Genomic DNA, 23,654 nt, shown 5'->3' on the forward strand with positions numbered 1-23,654 from the left:
CATTCTTGAAGCTGCAAACTGAGAGATGGAGGATAGAGGAGTCGTGGCCAGGGGGTGGCACCAGGGGGCCTTGTGGGGGGGGCGGGGAGCAGCTCTGCGCTGAGCGTGGTGGTGCTTACAGGAACCCACACACGTGACACGGTGACGCCGAGCTGCACACACGCACACACACACACACACACACACACACACACACCAGTCAGTGCACACAAAATTGATGAAATGGAGTAAGCTCTATGGATTGATCTAAAGTCAATTTACCCGCTGCGATATGATGCCACAGATAGGGAAGGTGTGAGCCCTCAAGACAACGATGAAGGTCTGAGACCTCCTGTAGACTCCAAGTTCCTGAGAGTCTATGATCATTTCCAGACAAACAGTTAAGAAGAGAGATTGGCAACAAGTAAAATGTCAGAAAGACACCGTGTGGGGCACATGTCAAGTGTTCCAGTCTTCGGAGGGTCACCTGTGGCGCAGGTAGGACATGAGTTCACCAGCCCCACCAGTGTCTCCTCCACAGGCTTTCACTGAACACCTGGTGGGAGGTGGGTGTTTCTCCCTTAATCTAGACACACGCGGTCCCTATGCCTCTTCTTACCTTGCCCATGTTACCGAGCACACTAATCACTGTCCTAAAAAATCAACGTAAATTATCGGCCTAAACACCATTTGGTCAACATCAGTTCATTTATCTAAATTTCTCCTTCAGTGAGGCAGAGTCCTCAAGTCGGAGGAAACCGATTTCTTCCAGAAAACTGTAAATCAATTAGAATGTAATGACCTTGTAATTTGATAAGCACTCAAATCAAAAGACTTAACCCAAAACTATTTTCAGTTTTCGCTCCTGCACCTTTATAATATTATTTGAATAAAATGACAAGGACTAAGGGGTGGGTACCTTCTCTCTGAAACCCCTTGATGCTCTGAGTACTTGAGTTTTAGCTCCAGTGTCTTTGTCTTTACTGCGAGGCTAAGTAATTTAACTCAGACTCAGTTTCCTTGGGTATAAAATGGTGGGCTTTCCCTGAATTCATAAAGGAGATACCATGATTAATTAGTTTAATCTTTGGAGTCTCTGACTGAAGCTACTCATTAGCAAACATTCGATCCTATACGGTGACGTAATTATAACAATGTGGTGATTCCTTCTAATGCTACTGTAATTTTTTTAACTCTACTCACACCCAAACACCAATAATCCCATAATCCTCCAGAGCTTCAGAGGTTTGGTGGTGGTGTTTTTTTTTAAATCCAGTTATTTGGGTAGATTAAGTTATTTTATAAAATTTGGTGAAAGCTCATGTGACATGTTGGCCTTCTAAAAAAGTAGCTGATGGAAATGCCAAACCTAACCCTGCTCTTTCAGATCTGCCATAATCTGTAGGCTGTTTCCCGCTCACCCTTTGAAATAAAAGAATATATTCTCTAGTCCTCCTGCAAAGCGAGTTTTTCCCTTTAGTTGATCAATCACGCTCCATAATTGTACGCTGAAACTATTTAAAAAGCATTTGACTTCCTACTAGGGTTACAGTACAATTTAACCATCTATAATCCAATCAAGCTATATCTTGTTTTACATATTTTAATAGATCCTTTTTTTTCCTGGTTACTTAAGAAATTATATATGTAAATGGCGTGTTAAATAATTGATGAACCACCTACTTCTGCTTCTAGTTACCAGTGGCGCTACTCTTCCCCATGCATCCAGACAGCACTTCCCTTTGCAGCAAGACTTTCCATCGCATTTTAAAAGATATTTTAGCTCCTGCAGTGACAAAGGCCTATTTAGAAACTGCAAGCATAATTTACTTACCTGATTTATGAAGCAATTTATGCAATCTAGTATATTCATGCTATATGGGGATGGATCTTTGTTAAGAAAACAAGGGTCTTTAACAATCGCAAAACTCTGTATTATTGCATTTTATGATAGAACAAAGTAGATTGGGGCAATTATCCCTTGTGTTTTATTAAACCTTTATACAACTGTTAGAGGTTAATGGGGCTATTATTTTTCCTACTGTCAAAATCTGCTTCGAAGCAAGATCTAGAGCACTCAGTGCCAGAAATCCAGCACAGAGAATAGCAGGCATGGCTTTTTCTGAAGCACGGTTACAAATCACTGTAGTCTACTACCATTCAAATAAATCACCCATTAATAATATAGCAAGAAGTTCCCCTAAAAAAACCCGATGATGAGTGGCACTGCTGGCAATTTAACAAGCATAGTGACTATAATAATATTATTATGAAACAAAACATGTTTTTTTGGGGGGGGAATGGGCGAAGCAAATAGCGTGTTAATTTTTGAAGATGATTCCCGTGGGGGTTAACAGAACCGCAGCATATGCAGGTACCTGGGAAATCACGGCCCGATGAAAATTATTTCCAGGATGAAGTCTCAGGGGTGGGAAGCACACAGCATCATGTGCAGCTGGTAGGATTAAGGGATGAGGGATGATTCTGTTCCCTGGGTAGCCTTGTCTTGGAGGTCGTATTAAGCGGGCCGCTCGGCGTTATTCATCAGCTCACCCCTCCCTCCGCAGCCCACCTCCTGCACTGTCCCCGGGAGCAGGCTGGAGGACAGCTGTCTGGCCCGCCCCTCATTCTTCCAGCGACCCCTCACAAGGCCAGCATGTCCCGCTCAGCAGCTCAGTGACAGGCGGACTCACGCCGCAGGGGGAGGAGGGAAGCAGTGGGCCACGGTGTGCTGACCTCCCAGGGCACCGCACCTACACCTCTAGACCCACCACCAGATCTCCCTACCAACTCTCAGCAACTCATAACAGAAAATGATGTTTCTAAAAAAATTATCCTTTACAGTTTTAATGTTTCCTCATATGAAGTGGGTATCATGTTCTAAGACTACAGAATTTTATTCGAATTAATGCGTTGTTCAATTTTTTTGTGTCTTTTTCATATAATGCATATTATTTTTATGGTAAGCATAGTCTTCTTTTGATCAATGCCAAGGCAGCGTCTGTGGAGGAGACATGCATGACCGGGCCAGTAAAGAGGTCAAATTTAGAAGAGCTGGTGACTTGGCTGGCACAGCACGTGCCTAACTTAGTATTGTTCTACATCGTGTCTTCCTGTAGATTCTTTCTTTTTTCCACTCTATATAGATTCTTACTTTTTATGGGTCGATCTCCTATTTGGAAAGATAATAGATTTCTGTCTTTACTCAAAGCGCAGTCGATGTCGCTATGTTTATTACAACAATCTCTGTCTGGTAAATATTCACATAACCAGAAGTACCAGGAGGCTACAATTTCCTCTGGGGCAGGTACATATTCTGAACAGCTCTAAGCTACCGGTCTTTGCTCAAAGTGAGATGAACGAATGCGTGAATAAGACGGGAAATGCAAAGATGTGATTGAAGAAAAGTGTGAGCATCGCTTTGCCACACTGCTCTGGGCTACCACGTAAGAAGGAAACTCGATTGTTCCTAGACAAATATTTTGAGCAACTGTTATGTGCCCTTGGCTCTGTCAGGGACTTGGTAGATATGAGGGAGGAAAGCAGAACAAAGCTCTGTCCTAAGGAGTTTGTACCGTAGGAGGGGGAGTGGAGGGACAGGAAATAAATAAGAACACACACACACGTATCCATACAAGTGTACACACTAAATATGCTCACACACAATAGGTATATATACGGGATGGGTACGACATGTTCTACGTGGTGCAAAGAAACGCAGAGCAAGGAAGAGGGGGATAAAGTGGTGAGTGGCCACTGGTGAGTGGTGTGTGGACGTGAGCATGGCCAGTGAAAGTCTTTCAAATAAGGTAAATTTGGAGAAATAACCTGAAGAGAGGGATGAGACCCCTTTGAGGACATCTGAGAAAACAGAGGAGCACAGAGGGGTGGAAGAGTGTCCGAGGTCTTTAGGAAACTCTTCCCAACTCGTGGACTCAGGCAAGAGGGAGAAGGAATAGAGCAGAGGTAAGGAGGTCCTGTGGGCCTTCCTAGGGAACCTGGATTTTCTGGGGCTGTGATGGAAACCTGGGGAAGGTTGAGAGCAGAATGACTGGAAGTGGTTGCTCTTTCTCCTGGGTGACTCTGGGGGTGGAGTGCAGGTCACCACAGGGAAGCGGCAGGCGGGGCAGCCCGATGAGGTGCATGCAGCACTGCTTGCTGGGGATGATGGTGGTTGGGAGGTCAAGAGAATGGTTGGCCCTGAGGTGTGTGGGGAGAGAGCGGGCTTGCTGGCGGCGGGAGGGAGGGCTGGCTGCAGGCTCCAGGGCCTGGGCGATCTGGTAAGAGGGGGAGATGCTGCTACAAGGGGGCATGAAAAGTTTGGGTGGGCAGGTGGATGTCAGAGTGTGGAATCCAGAGAGGAGTCCAGGATAATAAAGGGGGCACATCTCATTCCCTTCTAGAAGTGGATCATATAGCAACTGCTTCCCAGTGATGGCAGTTCTTGGGATGGCTTGCCTTGTCTTTATCTCTTGTTGAACCTCACTAATGACAATTATTCGTTGATTTTTTTCCCCCTTAGCTTCCACTAGTCACTCTTTACCGAAGAAGGGCTGATGTGACAGTCTCTTCTTGGGACTTTGTGATAACCTTTCTAACCTTAAAGTCTGAGAAGAAGGCAAGAAGCTATGCAAGACATAAGATCAATCCTAGTTTTTTGAGCTCATCGGAATATAAGCAAAAAGAGAATGTTACACACTAGCATATCCCAGGTGTTTTTAAATTTTTCCAAACTTAAGACAAAAGAAGTCTATGAAAGTAGCAGTTAAACTGATAGGTGGATAAATCCACTATGACCCCAGGCATATAAATGGAAAATCGTTGATGAGGGTGTACTTTAGAAAGTGGAGTAAGCAGTCACAGCGTGTTAACAAGGTAACTCAGACGTTATATGGTTGTGGTGGCATCTTTTGCTGTATAAAGTAGTTAGGACATCATTTTGCAGCGTCATTCTAAACACAGAGCTACAAAAGTCTTAACGTTTGCCCTTCCAGATAAGTATTTATGAGACAAAAGAGAAGCCAGAGAAGGATGCAGCTACTTAGTGTCATCACAGAAGACGATAGTTGGTCAAATGCTTTTCATTAACGGGACTGTCTATTTGGCAACTTGGGCTATTTTGCTCCAGGTGTTTTTTTCTCAAGGTAGAAAAAATATTGATTGTCTGTAGAAACAAAGACATTGAAAAAAATGGTTTATAGTCAAATGTAGAAGAATTTTTGGGTCATTTATTTTATAATGTTCTAGTGTTATTTTTACCCAAGGGCTTATAAGACAATGCATGATATTGTTCCATTTTTCCACAATGTTTTATTCTCCTTTACATTAAATAATGATTCCGCATCAAAGGCCCTACCATCCTGGGGGGTAGCTGTTGTGACTGCAGAGGTCAATACACAGCATGTGCCATCAATTCAGCCGAGCGACTTACAACACATCAATATTGAATTTGTAAAGTCGTTTGTCTTTCACTTTACATGGGGAAAACAATCTCTAGCTGCAAAATAACAACCGAGGTTCTCCTTGATCATCCTCCCCACAGAGTTTTATAGGCTGGAGTTAGAAGGGCACCAACGGATTATCTAGCCTCCTGGTTCTCACACTTGGGGTTGCTCAAACAGCATTCAGGCGAGGAGAACGTCAAGAAAAAGAAGGGGGAGAAGAAACGATGTCTACTGTTTGCTGTCATTTAACAACAGGCAATGGCAGTTTAATAATCCCTTGGGATTGAGAGGATCCAAGCTCAGAATAAAGGCGAGCCCGGCATCACTCAGGGAGACCGGGGAGGATCGGGGAGGGCTGCTCACTGAGCTGATGCCAGATGCACTGCTGTTGCGTGATGCTGCCCATTTATGTTGCAATCTTTTCAAAGCTTAAAATAATTAGAACTGTAGAGCAATAGGCAGCATTAATTCCTTCACTATCTTGGAGACTTGCTGAAAACAGGATCAATCTATAATGAATGAGCCTGGTAAACAACAACAACAAAACCAAAAAACCTTCTACGTCATTTCATTCAAAGAGTGACCCTAGGAAATTAATTGTCCTCATTATAGGTAGACTGAGATAGCTGCACAGCCTGGGCCGTCCTCACTCACCCTATGTTAAGGATTAATGTGAATTACTCAGGGTTAATTGGTAACAGGAATCAGGGCTGGGTGAATAAAGTGGCCAACATCTTGATTCCAGAGCAAAATTCACAAAAGATTCATCAATTCCATCGAGAAGAGAAGAAAAAAAAATAATAATAATAAAAAAAAAAAAAAAGAGAAGAGTAGAAGAGAAAGCGTGTAAACCTTTTGCTCCACAGTAGGGAAAGTAAGCCTTTCCTATGTTTCCCCTCCCTTCCTTTAATTACTCAGCAAGTATTTGCTAAGTGCTTCTTAGCTTGGGCCATCCAGGATGAGGACGTGCAACCCACAATCCTACGCAGGGTGGCAGCTGAGAAGGGGTGTCTGGAGGAGAACTCTGATCTCATGGAGCTCATCTTGGACCTCATGGATAATCAAGGCAGGCGCCGGAAGGAAATACACGCTGGCCCAGACGGATGTGCTAAGAGTCTGGAATCCAGATTGTGTTGTGTGTCCAGATATGGGAACTATTTATGTTACAAATGAAACGATGGATTATCTGTTTTTAATCTACGTACCAGGTACTGCAGATTGGTGTAAACCTCCTTCATGTACGGGTTACAAGATCCTTACTCGCTCTTGCTATAAAACATGGCACATTTGACATCCTTTCAGTGCGACTAAAATGGTATCATCCTTCCATCATTAAACTGCGAGTTCCTTGAGGAAGCCTGTCCCATCCTTCCATTTCTACAGCCAGAACCTCTGTCTCTCTTCCTGGTGCTTGCCTAGGCTTGGATCAGTATTGCCAGAATGCATGATCCCTTGCCTCGTCTAGTGTTTCTGTTTGTTTCTTTCTTTCCAGACACCTGAGTCTTTGGGTGGTTTGGCCTCTGTGGTTGACCAGAACCTCGCGTGGTTTCTATCCTCTTCACAGGGTCCCAACAGGAACCAGAGCCACCCTGGGGGGGAGCACTACAACGCAGGACTGACTACTTACCAAGGGGCTACCTATTTCAGAGTAAATCCAGGGATGTCACCGGGCCTGGTCGGTAACCCAGGACCCCGTCACCCAGAGCTGGGCAATTATCAGCCCTTTGGCTGGAAGCAACACGGGTAAACAATCAGTGCTCAAAGAGGCAACTGAGGAGGAAGAGTCATGTAGGTCAGTCTGCCTGGGAAGAGTTGTGACCTTTGGCCTCTGCACGTGGGAGGACAGCCAGGTTGAGGGGACTGTGCAGGAGGCAACAGGAGGCCTCACATTCTTGCTTCCCCCGCCCTCCACATGCACCTAGCAATGGGCGGCACACGACCTCGATCCATGAGGGGAGCACTGCCATTGTGTCTGCGCATGTTCAGCTTCTGTTAGGAGGGCGCTGTGGGAGCACAGCACAGCAGACACCGTCTAAGCTTCTGGAGGAAAAAGATAATCGCCTGGTCATGACTGTCACATTCCCTCCTCCATGGGAGGTCTCATGAGGAAGAGAGACACATGAACAACATCAAAACATGTCAAAATAGAGTGGAAAACACTAGAACACAGGTCACCGGAGGGTGAGGTGGGACGACAGCTAGCAACAGCTGTCAACCCTGCGCTGAACATATTTAAGGGATATTTTGTTAGTCGTTTATTCAAACTTTCAAATGGAAGAACCAAGGTCAGGATAACTGTGCAAGTTGTACAAGGGATACTTATACTTGTATGCTTGGATTTAATTTTGAGAATGTCAGGGGCTGTGATCTACGTGAGAACCCAGCTCTTGGGATAAAGCAGGAAGGCTAGAGTTTTCTGTGTTCTAGGCTCACCTCTGACGATTGGCCAAACTATTATTCTAAGATTGCAGAAATAAGTCCCGTGGTCTGGATCTTTCCTCCTCCTCTGTGAAGTAAGACCCCGTGCTAAATTTAAATTCCTGGCTGACCTTCTACTTACATTCTTCTCTTCCCATGTCTAGATGGGAAGTCCATGATGGGTTTGGTCTGCTGAATGCCCATGATACGCCACATCCTGGAATGGACAATCTGCAAACACCTCGCTTTATCTACTTGACAAAAGTCATTATTGCCTTAATGTCATAAATGATGAAACCTGGACTTGGCGACCGTCCATGCATTTACAGACACCAAATCCTGTCTCTCTAGCCTCAAAACCCACCTCCATTTCCCTAGGAAACATGCCACTTAGAATCTCAGCCACACCGTCCATGGAAATAACACTTTATCACTTATTCCATTGCTGACCTTACAAGGCCTTCAGCTTCTTCATCCTCTTTGTTTTCTAATGATTCAGGCTCATGTCTGACCGAAACCAAAAGCTGAGTATCACTGGGGGGAAGGACAGAAGGTTTTCTCACACCAAACCAATAAGCAAGCATCTGTCAGTTCATGTGCAGATGAGGACTGCTTACAAAGAAAGCTTACGAAGAGACCTTCTGCTTAAAAAGAAAGCTTCTGCCCAAGTTGGCTCTCGCAGTTAGGGTCAGCGCTGGGCCTAATATGGATTTGGTAGAGGGGTTCACCTGCCAAGCGGCTCTACCTCACTGCGGGACGTTTCTGTGAGGTGTGATATAATTTCAAAATTATTATAAGTGCCACATGCCCCACCCTATAGAACATCCAGAATCGGAAACTAACAATAACAAATATTAAAGCTTTATTGACAAAACCTTTCCTTTTTTTTCCCTCTGCCCCTCAGTTGTTTTCTGCCTTCGTCTGGATTCCATCCTTTCCTTCAGTCCAGTTGAATGTGAATAGATCCGCACATTCGATCTTCTCCATGATCATCAAACAGAAGACATACAGAAAATATTTACAGATTGCTTCGTGTGTGTGTGTGTGTGTGTGTGCGTGTGTGTGTGGTGCCTAAGGACATGAGGCAGTCAAAGTTTAGAGAACCCACCCCTCAGATGGACTGAATCTTTTCATCCTCTCAAAATTGTTTTATTGAAATCCTAACTCCTGGTGTGATGGTATTTGGAGGTGGGCCTTTGGGAGGTAAGTAGATCATGAGCATGAGCCTGCATGATGGGAACAGTGCCCTTCTAAGAAGAGAAAGGAGAGGTGCTCTCTTCCTCTACCATATAAGGGTACGATGAGATGGCAGCCATCTATGAACCAGGGAGCAAGTCCCCACCAACCTTGAGTCTCTCTCCCTTGATCTCACACTTTCCAGCCATGAAACCATGTGAAATAAATTTAAACCATCCAATTTTGGGTACTCTGTTATGATAGCCTGAAAGATCTAAGACATCCCCCTGTACCTGATGCCTACATCCTAGGGGGCTGTGTCTACTTCTCTGTCTTTATCACGTGCCAGGGAATAGTGTCATCACACGGCCAATCGACCGTTGTTGCACAGGCACTTGGTTGTCGTCTGCATCTACCTCTCTATCCTCTTCAGCCACATGGAACGGGGCCATCAAATAGTCAATGGATCATTGTTACATTTACATAAGTGATGAGTAGGACTCCGTAGAATAGGGATATTGAGAAAGCAGAAGTAGGTCAATCTACAAAGTGGATTTTTATTTTATTTTTTTTATTATTATTTTTTTTTTCAAAGTGGATTTTTAAAGGATGCATATTGTTGTTTATTTATTTGCTTTTAGGGCAGCCCTGGTGGTGCAGCGGTTTGGCGCCGCCTGCAGCCTGGGGTGTGATCCTGGAGACCCGGGATCAAGTCACATCAGGCTCCTTGCATGGAGCCTGCTTCTCCCTCTGCCTGTGTCTCTGCCTCTCTCCCTGCCTCTCTCTCCCTCCACCTCTGAATGAAAACAAAACAAAACAAAAAACAATGTGGTATTTATTTGCTTTTATAAAATACTTGTCACGGATAAAACTTCATGCAGAAGCCCAATATATCAATGCAGATAAAAAATAGAGTTTGTTGAACTGAGGGAGCTCCAGAGATCCATCTCGAGCCTTCCACTTCTACTAAATGCTAGGCAGTGGGAAAAGAGGTAAAATGTGTAGATCCCAAATACTGGGTATGGAACATCAAGAGGGTAGCATGTAAGTGGGGACCCCAAAACAGGTCACCAGTCATGAATAGAAAAGGCAACCCAACAGCTTGAAAGTCTTAAGAAGAGCATGGCGCATGGGACGGCACTGGAAAGATCCCCACCTCGGTACCGCTAGGGAGCCTGCTGGTCTGCAGGGAAACCCACAGTGAAACTGTGACAAAATAAATGCTGTAACAGAGGTAAGAGTGCAGCAGCAGGGCAACAAACCATGGAGCAGCTAACTGTGCCCTGGAGGGTCAGGAAAGACCCCAAAGGGGAAGGCTTTAAGCATCACTTGGGTTTCTGCGTTCAGCGAAAGGAGGGGGCACTCCCGCCAGAGAGGCGCAGTGACATCATCCAAGACACAGCGAGGCGACCCTCTCAGCTGAGTAATAACGAGAGGCTCGCAGGGGCAGACACGGGAGAAGCAGGTGGCAGGAGATGCGTACGGCCGGCGCCTGAGGGCCTACATGGGCGACGTGTTCCAAATGGAACCCGTGCGGGCATGGCCATCGTATTTTTTTTCCTCTTCGGAAAGAGTCAGGCATTGACCTAAAGCTGTGTTACTCTTCAGACCATTCTTCAGAACACCTTCATAGGTAAGTGATAAGAGCAGACCTGTATATTCCAGACATCAGCCTGGGTGTGTGCCGTGTACCTAGGACTGGAGAGGGAAACTGGGATCCAAGCACCGGGAGTGGAACGCGTATTTACGAGGGAAATCGGAAGGTCCAGGCTCGCGGAGACCAAGGAGGGCGAGGGGGAGGATGGATTTGAGATATATTTAGGAGAATGTCTTCATGACATTCTTCCCCAACAATGTGAAGCCAAGGCACATCCCTTCTTCCAGAAAATACTTTTGGAAGTAGAAAAGTAGCGAGACACGAAGGGAGAAAAACGGTTTCTAGGATTACGATTCCAGAACCCATCCGTTCTCTCCTCTGTGTTCCCCAATGGACATAGCAATCCTTATATAAAAAGAAAAAGGACTTACAGACAGAGTTTTTGTGACTACTGTCCTTGCTGGGCAGCATCTTGACTCCTCTTGACTTCAGCTCAATGGCCTTTTTCACTGAAAGAAACCAAATAAAGCCATTAGTCGGTAAGACTCGAAGAGCTACCATAAAATCGTGCTTGCTCCTCCGCATTTCCAGCCAGGGCCGCTTGCCTACCGACCCCCTAGAAAGTGGGGCACATTCTAAGACGTTAATGACGCAAAGTGGATGAAGTAGAAGAGCTCGTGAATAATTCATGCAAGGCCATCAAACAGCAAGATCATATCTTGCACCAGCAGTGTCAGAAGTGAGAAATAGTACGTGACACCGTTGAGCTGCTCCATCCGAACCTATTCGCCACTAGCAGTGGCAAATCCAGAACTCGTGGTGGTTTTACCAAGGGCTCGGGGATGGTCGTCTCACCGGAGGTGGACTGACGGTAGAGCCTTCTAAAGGTACTACATTCCTGATAAAGTTCTAGATAAAGATGAAAGTTGTTCCTTTATTTATTGATGTAGCTATTAAATCATGCAAAGTTTAGAAAATATGCATTGATGAGGAGCTAACGTGGGGAAGCGTGTTCTGTGGCCGAGGATAAAATATCACATAAAATATTAAGTAAAAGAACACCGATCCTTTCAGACGCTTATTACCCATAGACGACCTTATATATAAAATGTACACACACACACATATATATATGAGATTGGTTTCTAAAGTCACAGTTCTCAGGCTTAAATTTGAATTCCATACTTCTACATTCTGCATCACACATTTTAAGAAGTTCCACTTTTCTGGCCATTCCTGGGGAAAAAAAAATAAAAAAAGGGAAGCATTCATGGGAATAAAATAGAAAATAATGTTTTAATTTAAACATTCATGTTTTAAATATTAAAACTGTATTACTGTTATTTAAATTAAAATTGCGTTTTAATAGTATTTATATTAAATGCATTGAATATTTAAACAGTTATAATGAGACTGGACCTAGAGTAGCTGAAAGCGTGCAGAAGTGAGTTTGATTCTTCGCTAACAACTCAGTAGCTCTGTGGTCTGGATACGTTCCTGAACTCAAGAGTCTACTAACTTATGTGGAAAGTGGGTGAGGCGGTTAATTTTTTTTGTGTCAACCTCAGTGGGTTGCTGAGTGTCCAGATATTTGTCAAGCAGTAGACTGGGTGTCTCCGTGAGGGTGGTTTTTGAACGAGATTACCATTTACATCCTTGAAGCAAAGCCAACTGCTCTCCCTAAAGTGGGTGGGCCATACCTAATCAGCAGAAGGGCTACATAGAAAAAAAAATAAATTGCAGACATTCTCCTGAGTAGAAAAGAATTCTTTCTGCCTGACTGCCTTCATATTGGGATATTAGTTTTTGACTGTTTTTGTTTTGTTTTGTTTTTCCTGCCTTAAGATTCAAACCAAAGCATCGGTTCCACCTGGGTCTGGATCTTGCCAGCCTCTGGTCTGGCACCAGGCCATGGGCCCTCGGGGTTCCCGGGTGTTGATCCCACCGGCCTCTGGCCTGGAGCCACGCCGTCGGCCACTCTGCAGATCTTGGGAGTTCTCAGTCCAGGACGGTGGGAGCCACTTTCTTATAAGAAGTCCTATATGGCTGCTCGGGAGTCTGGGGAGCACCTAACACAGTGGGCGAGCTGATATCCAGGGCAGGGTGCCCTGGGGGGGGACCCAGTGCTGTCAGGCTCCAGCCACAGGTGCCGCTGGTGCAGCCAGCATTGTCGGGGCCGCGGGACCCTCGGGGGCAGCCTGCCCTGTGACGCCCATGGTGGGGGGACCCAGCACCGTCAGGCTCCAGCCACAGGTGCAGCCAGTGCCTCCAGGACCGCAGGACCCTAGGGGCAGCCTGCCCTGCTGGCTGTGGCGACACCCATGGGTGGCGGCCAGGGCGGGAGGCCTAGAGTGGGCAGCCAGGGGCCGGCGCCCCACTGACCCACGTAGGCGAGGGCAGGCCAGTCCCCAAGGGCGATTCAGCTCCGGGTGCCCCGCACATCCCACAGCCGCTTAGGGCCGCCAGGAGTCCCCGGACCGCTCCTTCCTCCTCCTTCCAAGGGTGCCGACCCGGCCGAGCATCCTGCCCCGATGGGCCAGCCGCCCGCGGAGACCCCTGAGGAGTGCTCTCCTCCCTGCCCCTCCTCGGCCCTCGGGCCTCCCCGTCTCTGCGGGTGGGAAGCCAGGTCCACACCTGCTGTCACCGCAGCACCGTTGGCCGCAGGGACCTCGCCTGTCGCACTGTCCCGAGGGATGTTTGGACTTGATCGGGTGACGCCTTCCCGAGCGTGACCCATCACGACCGCCGCCTCCTCGTGCTGGGAGACCTTTGCCTTGAAGCCGCTCAGGAGAGAAGAGATGCACGAACAATAAATGACGGACAGAACATCAACGGGAGAGAGCAAGGAGCCCAAAGCTAGAGCCAGTGTCACCCGAAACAGAGAAGACAGACGGGCTCCGTGCCCTCGGGGAACGCCGGGAAGCAGAGAGGAGCTTTCCGGGCGACGCCGGTGGCACCTGCACCCGCAGCGCCTCTCTGGGAGTCTGGCAGGTTCCGGGCTTCGCCGCAGGTGGACGCGCTCTGTGGCTGTGTCCCCCGATCAGCCGGCGCTGTGTGCTGGCGGCGGCCGCTCCCCAAGCTGCTCTGGACCGCCAGGGCCGCTCAGCCGGGCAGACGTAGGTGCTGAGGGCGACGGGGGCCAGAGGGCTGGGGGCTCCCCGACAGACGGCCCCCAGGACCAAGGCCGCCAACAGCCCGGTGTCCGGGGACGAAGTGAGCAGCCCGCTCGCTGCCAGGTCCCAGAGCGAATGATAAATCCCGTCCTCTGACTCAGGGCCCTGAGGATCCCTGGGGGGCCCCCAGGTGAGCAGGCTCGGGACCTCCAGAGCCCACCTGGGCCTCAGGCTCCGTATTTCCCGCATCGCTACCCCGTGGCTCCTCGGATTCTCTTTTCTTTTACCTCCTCTTCATTAGCTTGTTCTTTGGAGGGAAGAGGCGGCGGCGTGAATGCTGGTGCCAGGGCCCCCGACTCACGGCCGCTCTGGCCTTAGAGGGTTTGTCAGGAATTCAGATCCTGCGGCTCCCGACAGGGCCCTCCAGGCCCCGCTGTGAGGCCCCCGAGGCGGTGCAGGGCCCAGCACGGCGCTGTGGATCGCGGGAGAAGGGATGGAAAACCAGCCACCGCAGCGGCGAGCTACTGTGCGTCCTCGGCTCACGCCTTCCTTTCGTGCTCACTGCAGCCTCGCGGGGTGGGTGGAACCTCACTTCAGGTGGTCGGAGATCCCAGGAACCGCCGCACATTGAAGCGACGGTCGTTTCTCATGACCGTGTTTAAGGAGACCATGGGATGAGGGATGCACATCACTGTCCCTACCTAATGCAACTGCTGTCTCTGTCCTTTCCAAGGGGACCTCCTTCGCCGTGTGTCGGTGACTGGCTCCTAATCACGCCGGGTCCTGGACGCCTCCCAGGTCCCCACCCCGTCCCCGGCAGGGGGGCGTCGCGGAGGCCCTCATGCTCCCCACACCTCTGTTGGAAGCCAAGTGACATCTTCTACGACTGATCCCCAGAGCTTCCGGGACCCAAGTCTAAAACAACGCTTTGCCTCTAAAGGAGAGCTCATGTCACCCCAGGCAAGGAGAAGCAATGCCAAATCGTCTCACACAAAATTAATTCACTAAATACAGGACCAGAAACCACTGAGAAATCTCACAAGCCACCGAAGGAATCGTTTCCTGCATACACGCCGACGACCGACACATCTGAAGAACTCAAAAAATAAAATAAAATAAACATTGTTTATTGCACATATATTGCACATATTATGACTCGGGATTGTCACAATTTTGTTGATTTTATTCATTAAATATAAATGTATATATAATATATATGAGCGTGTGAAACACTTCAGCATATAACATATATACAAATGAAACTATCTGAATTTTCTTATTATCAGAAATGTTCCGTTCGCCTTGCAATGTTTTAATCGATAGCTTTTTATTAAATTTGATGAGTAAGCAGTTATATCCCATAAGCTACTAGTCTTCTGTGTCTATGCTGCCTTTTTATATTGTCCCCTTAGTGAATATGATTTATTTCAAATTTTGTTTTTTATATCAATTCGTTCTTGAATTGGTAGAACCACCATTCTTCCGAAAAATTGTTTTTGGCTCACGAGTTGTTTGGAACATTTCCTGTTTTATTCTACTTTTGGGGTAAAAAAACTAAACTTGGAGTTTTGTCAATATTTTTGAAGAAAAAATAAATATTTTGAAAGTAATTTATCTTGAGGGATTCCAGTAGTTTGCGTGTTTTTGTTATAAAGCTCATTTTCTCCCTAAGAATATTTATACCCTAATTTTTCTTTAGAAATGCTTTCAAAATATTCAATTGCTTCATTAATGGATCTAATCACCTCGCACCCCCAGAACTGTTTACCATTTCTTCATTAGATTTCATTGTTGTTTATAACAAGTGCTCAAAATTCAAATCACTTTAAACACAGCTCGCAAATTTTTTAACCTACAAAGCAACATGCCTCCATAGTCAAACTACCTAAGAATCACTCAATATCTAAGTATTGACTCGATTTCCTGCTGTTGGTTAATTATTGCCACACGGTCCACGTGGACCCGACGGACACCCCGGAGCAGGTGCTCTAAGTACGGCCCTTGTCACGGGGTCGTCTGTCCCTCTACAACCAAATCTCCCGGTGGAGCTCAGCTCCCGAAAACACGGTGCGGTCATCTGCCCTCCTCTTGCATAATCTTGTTTTCTTTGCTGCTTGATCCATCACATTGTCCCGCAATCCCGCTGTTTCCCTTTGCTTCCCGTCCTTAGGAGCCAAACCAAAGGAAGGAGCAGCAAGAAAGCGAGCGAACGAAGACACTGAATCCCCCGCCCCCCCGGGCCGCACTCCCTGTCCTGCGGTGGCCACTGTCCCCCGCTGTCTTTCCCGGGGAGCAGGGAGAGAGAAGCCCTCCAGTGAACTATTATATAGACCCCGTAGCCCCCCCTCCCTGCCCAGGAATAGCTCCAAGACCCCGGGGGGAGGCCTGGAACGATGGAGAGCACAGCGCCCCATCTACTCTGATTCGCCTTACACGCGCACGCCGCACGCCGCTGGTAAAGTGTCGTCTACCAGTTGGGCACAGAGGGGGTCACAGCAATAACGAATACTCCAGTAGAATAGTCCTAGCAATAGGAGGCGATGCGGGTGTGCTCTTTCTCTCAAGACAACCTGTTGCCCTGTACTCACTCCTCCTATGACCCGGCGACAGGCCAAAATGCCTGGGTCAGGAGGTGAAGGGACAGGAAGGAAGCAGGTGTCACGTTGTAGGCTGGGGTCGGCGTCCTGGCAGGTGCACCAGGAGGAGGAGCCTCTGCGTCCAGCTCAGCTCCCCCAGGTATGGCGACCAGGAGGCCAGGTGCCAGGAAGGGGGGACCGCTGGGCACACCCCCATCCTCTCTGGAATCTGAAAACAGCCCCAAACAAGGTGAGCTGTGCCTCCCCTGTCCCTACACCTTGTGGCCAGTCCTCTGCTCGCAGACCACCCCCCAATAGGGGTCATAGCGCTAGCTCTTCCTGCACAGGGTGCTCACACCCCCCCACCCTGGGTGCCACCCCCTCCGGGCTCCCAACTCACTCCTTGTTCCCAGGCTTCCTGGCTTATCGTCCTGTACTGACGCTCTCCCTGCACTTGATTCGGCCACACATCCAACGGAAGGGTTGAGGTCACGGACTAAAACATCATCCCTCTTACGTTATTATAACAGTAATAATTTTTAAAATTACTACACATTTGACACCATACAAAGGGCTGTACATGCACCCACGGCAAGGCCGTAAGACGTACGCTGTGATTACAATCCTTCCCAGCAAAAGATCAAGTTACAAGGAGGCCAAGTAAGCGGTCCCCGGTCACACGGCCCGACTGGAGCTGAAATCTGAACCTCGAGCCTCCTCGCCTCCCAGGAGACAGCGCCGCCTCCTTCATCAGTTATGCCGCTGACTTTACCGCACTTGACATTTCAGAGTTTCCTTCTTATTAGCAGTTTGTTATTGCATCATTAAATGGAATACTTAAATATTTGATGATTAGTAGGCAGGTCTTCTTATCCCACTTTTGAATCAGAATGGGATTTTTTTTTAATTTATTTTTTATTGGTGTTCAATTTACTAACATACAGAATAACCCCCAGTGCCCGTCACCCATTCACTCCCACCCCCCGCCCTCCTCCCCTTCTACCACCCCTAGTTCGTTTCCCAGAGTTAGCAGTCTTTACGTTCTGTCTCCCTTTCTGATATTTCCCACACATTTCTTCTCCCTTCCCTTATTTTCCCTTTCACTATTATTTATATTCCCCAAATGAATGAGAACATATAATGTTTGTCCTTCTCCGACTGACTTACTTCACTCAGCATAATACCCTCCAGGTCCATCCACGTTGAAGCAAATGGTGGGTATTTGTCATTTCTAATAGCTGAGTAATATTCCATCGTATACATAAACCACATCTTCTTTATTTTTTCAGTAATTACTGAAAAAAATATTTTAATATACTTGTGTGTTAGTAGCTTAAACTTCAACGTCTGTTCATATCGATGGTATCATAACAAAAGATACGCACTGAGTCACACGCACAACATTGACTCCCTTTTCCCTTCCCACAGGATGTCTTCATTGATGACTGAGTGGTGTGTGGACATTGCAGGAAATTTGGGAAAACCTAAGGATTATCAGAAAGGAAACAAAGGGACTTAAAAAAAAAAGAGCTAAAGATGACCACTGTTTTCACTTTTTATGTATTTATTTCAAACCCTATATGTGTGCATTGTATACATAAGTTAACAGGGAGGTAGCGGTAAAGACACACATATGATATTCACAGAATATAAGTAAATCTGTGAATACATTTTTATTCTCATTTTATGACTGCTCTGAGTATTTTCCTTGTCATTACATATTGTATTTTTTAATCCTATTTATTGAAGTCACTGAATAGTTTTGAAAAAAAAAATTCTTCCCAAATTTCATATGTTTCATTTCTTTATGATGAGATATTAGCTTTTTCTCACTTCTTAAAATCCTATGTAACACCAAACACCAAACACATTTTGGCCATATCAGTGAGCTCTGGCCACGTTTATGGAATAAATTGCTAGAATTAATATTCTTTCGTCAAGTCCCTTAATCTGCAGTATTAAACCGATTTTTAGAAAAACTGTACCAGTTTACCTCAGCAGTTTATTTAGGAATATCTTGATTATAGCGCCTTTGCCAATATTGAATTTTGGTGCAAAAAATAAAATATTAATTAATTTGACAGTTGAAAAATGCTCTCCATTTGAATATGCATAAAAGTTAATGAATGTGCTTGTTTATTCTTTGAAATAAGTCTTACAATCATTATCTCATGGTCCAGTCATTGTTTTACGGGGAACTTGTTATTGCTATATCTGGATCGATCAATCTATCTACATATATATTTTTTAATCTAGAAATAAGTTTTGTCTTTATTAGGTTATTTTGCCAGCAGCTCCCCTTGAAAGTTTGGCCATTCCTAGATATTCCTACATTTTCTATTAGATTTTATGATGTCCTTGAACAGGGACCCTTGAGGAATACTGACCACCAAGTTCTAGAAACTACATTGTCACATTTCACTGTTACTGTTCATCGTTTTTCATCCTCCAGAATCCTTTCTCTGTTGGAGAAATCACCGTCTCTAAGGTTGGTGTTATAAGTGATCTTTTGCACCTGAAAGGTCGGAGGTATTTACTCACTACATAATGTTCAAAGATTGATCATTTAAAAAAAGATTGATCATTGATATTTTTTGTTGGTTGGCTATCAGAATGTCTTAGTGTGATGTCATTTAACAGCACTATTAAATTGGAAGAGAAACCTATCATATGCAAAGTTATATTATTACATCAATGATCACATCTAGGGGGTCAAGGATTAGTGTGGGATACCCACAAACACGTGGTTATTGGATTCTTTACCAACCTGACAGGTAATAGCAATAAAAGGCATTATTGGGAGGAGGGCAATAGACTTCATTTGTCTCTGTGTGCTCAACAAATCATGGGCCTCGATTAAATAATATATTTCCCTGTCATTTACATCATCATAAGAACGTTCAGGATTTAACTTGGAACACATGGGGATGGAAAGACTTTTTTTCTTAGTTCTGTCGTGATTTAGTTTTTTTCCCACAGAAGTTATTTCTGGTCCTTCCCTTCATAACAGAGGGATGGAGAGGACCAAGGGATACAAGAGGGGAGGAACCAACTGGAGACGTTCTGGAGAAAGGGAGAACATTAAAAAAATAATAGAGAAAAGAAAGGAAGGAAGGAAAAAATGAAGGAAAGAAGGAAGGAAAAGAAAGAATGAACAAAAGAAAGACAGACAGACAGATATCATGTGCCCTGGAAATAGTTTTTCTCCTTTGCCATCTTTATATCTTAAGATATGGAAGTTAAACCAAGGGTTGTACACAGAATTATTTCAGAAAATCCACACTTTCCAATAAGGGTTTGCGTCCGTTCCTGCCGGGAGCATTTCGCCTCGTGGGGATGGCCGCCTCCGTGCCCCAGCTCTCCTGGCTGTGCTCTGAGAAGCCAGTCTGGGTGGGATGGTAGGACGTCCCTTTGCGGGGTGTCCCGTCCAGCAGAGAGGGGGACTGTCTAGAGGTCCAGGGGTGAGCCTCGGGAGTTCAGCAGGTGCCTGGAACCCTGGGCCAAGGCCTCCCCTTGACTCCTCCGGGGGCGAAGCCTGCCTGCCAGGGAGCCCGGCGCCCTGTCCCTTAGCCTCTTTTCGGGCACATGAGCAGGTGCCTGTGCTCCCCAGCAGGCCTCTCCTGCAGGGGCGGGTGCTGGGGTGCCTCGTGCAGGTGCAAGAGCAGGAGCAGGAGTAGGTGCAGGAGCAGGAGCAGGTGCAGGAGCAGGAGCAGGAGCAGAAGCAGGTGCAGGAGCAGGAGCAGGTGCAGGTGCAGGTGCAGAATCAGGTGCAGGAGCAGGAGCAGGAGCAGGAGCAGGTGCAGGAGCAGGAGCAGGAGCAGGAGCAGGTGCAGGAGGAAACTCGTGCTGCGCCCGGGAGGGCCCGCGCTCGGCCAAGCAGTGTGGGCTCCGTCAGAGCGCACCTGCCCCGGCCGCCGTCTCCTGCTGCCGTCCAAATGTTTGGGGTCACCCCCCTCAATTCATATGTCGATGTCCTGACCCGCAGTGCGGTGCCGTGGACCCGTGGGGTGCTCTGGGGGGAGCAGGGAGCACAACTAGCGCCCTAGTGGAAGACGTCCCACGGGGACCCTCGTCCCCTTCTGCCGCCCTGAGCCAGAGCGTGTGCCTCGGAAACGTGATCCTGCACCTGCAGCCTGCAGAGCGGTGACCAGTGAGTATTGGTTGGTGACAGTCATGGGAGCCTGAAGGACAGTTTCCACGCTCGCGTGTGTCTGACCCACGATTCGCTTCATTGGAAAGTCCTCACACTCAGCACTGTTCTGGAGTTGGGTGTGAGCCCTAATCAGCATTCGGAAGCTTGCTCTTGCTGTCACCTTGACAGGTTAAGATGTCCCTACATGCCAGGCTCTCTTCTGTTTATTAAAGATGAAGTGTCCTGCCTCGCAGCGGTGTGGTAACAGATGAAAGCACCCGGGTGTGATGTCTGGCTCCTCTTAGGCGTGCAAAGCACTTGAACACTGCTTCGGAACGGGAGGGAGGGCCTTCCGATCCTGGACTGCACTCATCGTGCTGCTGTGTCTCCTCTCCTTAGCTGCTTTCCCTTAACCCACCGCTGACCGGAAGCTGGGGAGCCACCCGCAAACACCCCAGTACCGCCCCGAGGAATGAGGACCAGGTCGGTCTTGTCATCTTAGTTCCTAACAGACGAGTTGGCAGGTGCATAATCATTCAAACGAACTAATAATACGTAAATAATACAACAACCTAGTAAAGAAAGCACATTTCTAGATTTTAAAAATATAGTTTAGTAGCAATTAAACTCCTCATAAAATAATAAATGTAATATATACAATAAAATAAATAAAATTTTATATATATAATATATTTTTATTTTTTATATAAAAATATATTTTATATAATATATAATATATAAATGATATATTATCATTGATATACTGATATATATCATATTGATATATTATATATTATATAAATGATTATATAATATATAATATATATAAAATATATTTATATATTTATATATTTATATTTAAATATTTATTTAATTTAATTATAATTAATTAATTATAGGGAGCGAGGATCCCAAGCAGACTTCCCGCTGACCGCAGAGCCTGATTCGGGGCTCAATCTCATGACCCTGAGATCGTGACCCTGAGCTGCAACCAAGAGCGGGATGCTTATCCGATGGCGCCACCCAGCTGCGCATTATTTGCATTTAAAACAATCAATGTGCGTATTCATTTAATCTTTAAGGTCATTGGACTTTCTTATCTCATGGTCTTTTTATATATATATAAATATATATATAATATTTAAATATTTAAATATAATATTTAAATTATATAATATTATAATTAATAATTATAGGACAGCTGAGGACAGCTAAGAGCAACGTCCCTGACAACGTTTCTGCCCGGCAGCCAGAGACGGCTGGACGGCTCCCCGGTGTGGGTGTCCCCAGGTGCTAACGCTCTGAGGCCAGGAGGGCGTTGCATGCCCGAGTGCGCTCACGGGGTCTGTGGCCCACACCTCCACGCTTCCACACGGAGAAGAAGTGCACATTGTCTCCCACAGCCCACCACGGCCCACGGGCAGGCATGCGGGCGGAGGGCTGCGGCCTGGCTCACAGGGTGGAGGTGTAAAGCCCTCAGACACGGCCGTTGTGCCCGGCAGCCACCCAGGGTGACCATCTGGCAACTGTGCCTTTGAAGAATGCAAGGATGCACTCAAGGAAAGCCTCAATTTCCCTCTCTAGTCTCCGCACAACTCTTGGGCGCACAGTTTTCTCTGGAACCCCGTGGTCCAGGCGTTAGCACCCCCCCCCGACCAAGGACGTGCAGGCACACACATGAGTGTGCATGTGGCTGCAGCACTGTTGGCCTTCCCAGGTGAGGATGGGCGGGACTCATGGGCTGACGTCTCTTCTCGATGTCTAGACCTGGCCCCGTCCAGTGACTTACGGGATCACACCACGGCCACTGACGTGAGGGCACCCACCCATATTCCATGAACAACACAAGACAGAAATCTATTTCTACCATTTTTTCTTTACAAATTCTCATGACATTTTCTGCTTAAAAGTGTTTCCTCCTTCTTTACTTTTACCTCAATCTTTGTTATTTTGTGAAGACTATTATTTTGCTGTTTTCCCCCAATGCTTTGAGAAAGCCTCATTAATTTCATTAAATGGTATATTAAATCACACTTAATGTGGTGATAAAAAGGGACAGAAATGTAAAATCTTTACATGGGAATAATAAAATTTCTCTCTGAATGAGCCATCCTAAGCCACTCCTGAGTAATTAATCACAGGGCTTTCCTGTGAGGGAAGCAGCAGGGCCTGAACAACCCCGCATCACAGTGGACACTGCCTGATGGGGAAAAAACACTGATAAACATAAATGCTGGAGACACACAGAGATACCTTCTCTTCCCTTCTTCCCACCATCGCTGAAACCAACAAATGCCTATTGAGAGGGGGCAGGTTTGGTCTACATTGTACCTGTAGGGAATCGTCAGGACCTTAAACAAACACCCGTTGTAAGGGATGGAATGGCAGGTAGCTTCAATTTGGAGAGGCAAACAAGGCAGAAATGATTTTAAATATACTGGCATCAGACTTCCATAAATGTTAAGACGAACCTTCAAGCGGATTTAGTAGTTTGAAGCCATGAGAGCTGAGGAGTCAACATACTGCTCAAGGCACTAATCTTGACCAAATCGAAGACAGTATTTGACCCAACCTATGATCTGAAATTATTCCCCCATGAAAAAACCATGCTCTCTGATTTTTTTTTTTTTTTTTACCTTTTCTCTGATCTACAAACCTTCCTACCTCCTGCCAATATTCCTCAAATTTGGCCATTACTAACTCACCTTAGGAAAAAAACAGCACAGTGGGAAAAGTCTCTGTAAGTATAAATGTTCAACCGAGGCACGGATACGTATGTTGTATCACATGCTTGTGTTAGCTGCCCTGGGGTAGCTTTCTTCTGGATACAAGGTCATGAACTAAAGTTCTTTTAGGTTAGGTTTTCTAGCTAGATCATCAGGGAAAAATATAAAGTTTTTAAACTTTGGTTTGTGTTCTGAATAAGTGGGGAAAAAACTTCCATCTTATGAGATGTGGCAGACTAGAGGGAGCAAGGTTGTGTAGACGGATGACTTGGCTCGGGCATGGCCAGGCTGAGATGCCTGTTTCTAGACAGGGATGTGGTTACATGAGACTGGGCAGGGGACCCACTTTGGGGTGCTCTTTGGCCTCCACACGGTACTGAGAATGGATGAGATGAACCATGGCAGCTGTTCCCAAGGGGCAGTGCCCACAGTGGGGGTCTCCAGGACCCTCCCGGGGAACTGTTCGGTCAAAGTTGTTTCCACATTATTACTG

At 46.5% G+C, this 23,654-nt stretch overlaps 1 protein-coding gene across 1 annotated transcript in view; it reads right to left on the reverse strand.

Annotated features, from left to right (window-relative positions):
• Positions 1-23,654, reverse strand: part of CSMD1 (CUB and Sushi multiple domains 1) — a 1,871,580-nt gene that overhangs the window by 624,312 nt on the left and 1,223,614 nt on the right. Inside the window, 1 exon segment of the mRNA XM_072775779.1 lies at positions 11,046-11,123. Coding sequence (XP_072631880.1) covers positions 11,046-11,123 — 78 coding nt within the window.

The sequence above is a fragment of the Canis lupus genome, chromosome 15, assembly GCF_048164855.1.
Source record: "Canis lupus baileyi chromosome 15, mCanLup2.hap1, whole genome shotgun sequence".
Taxonomy (NCBI): domain Eukaryota; kingdom Metazoa; phylum Chordata; class Mammalia; order Carnivora; family Canidae; genus Canis; species Canis lupus.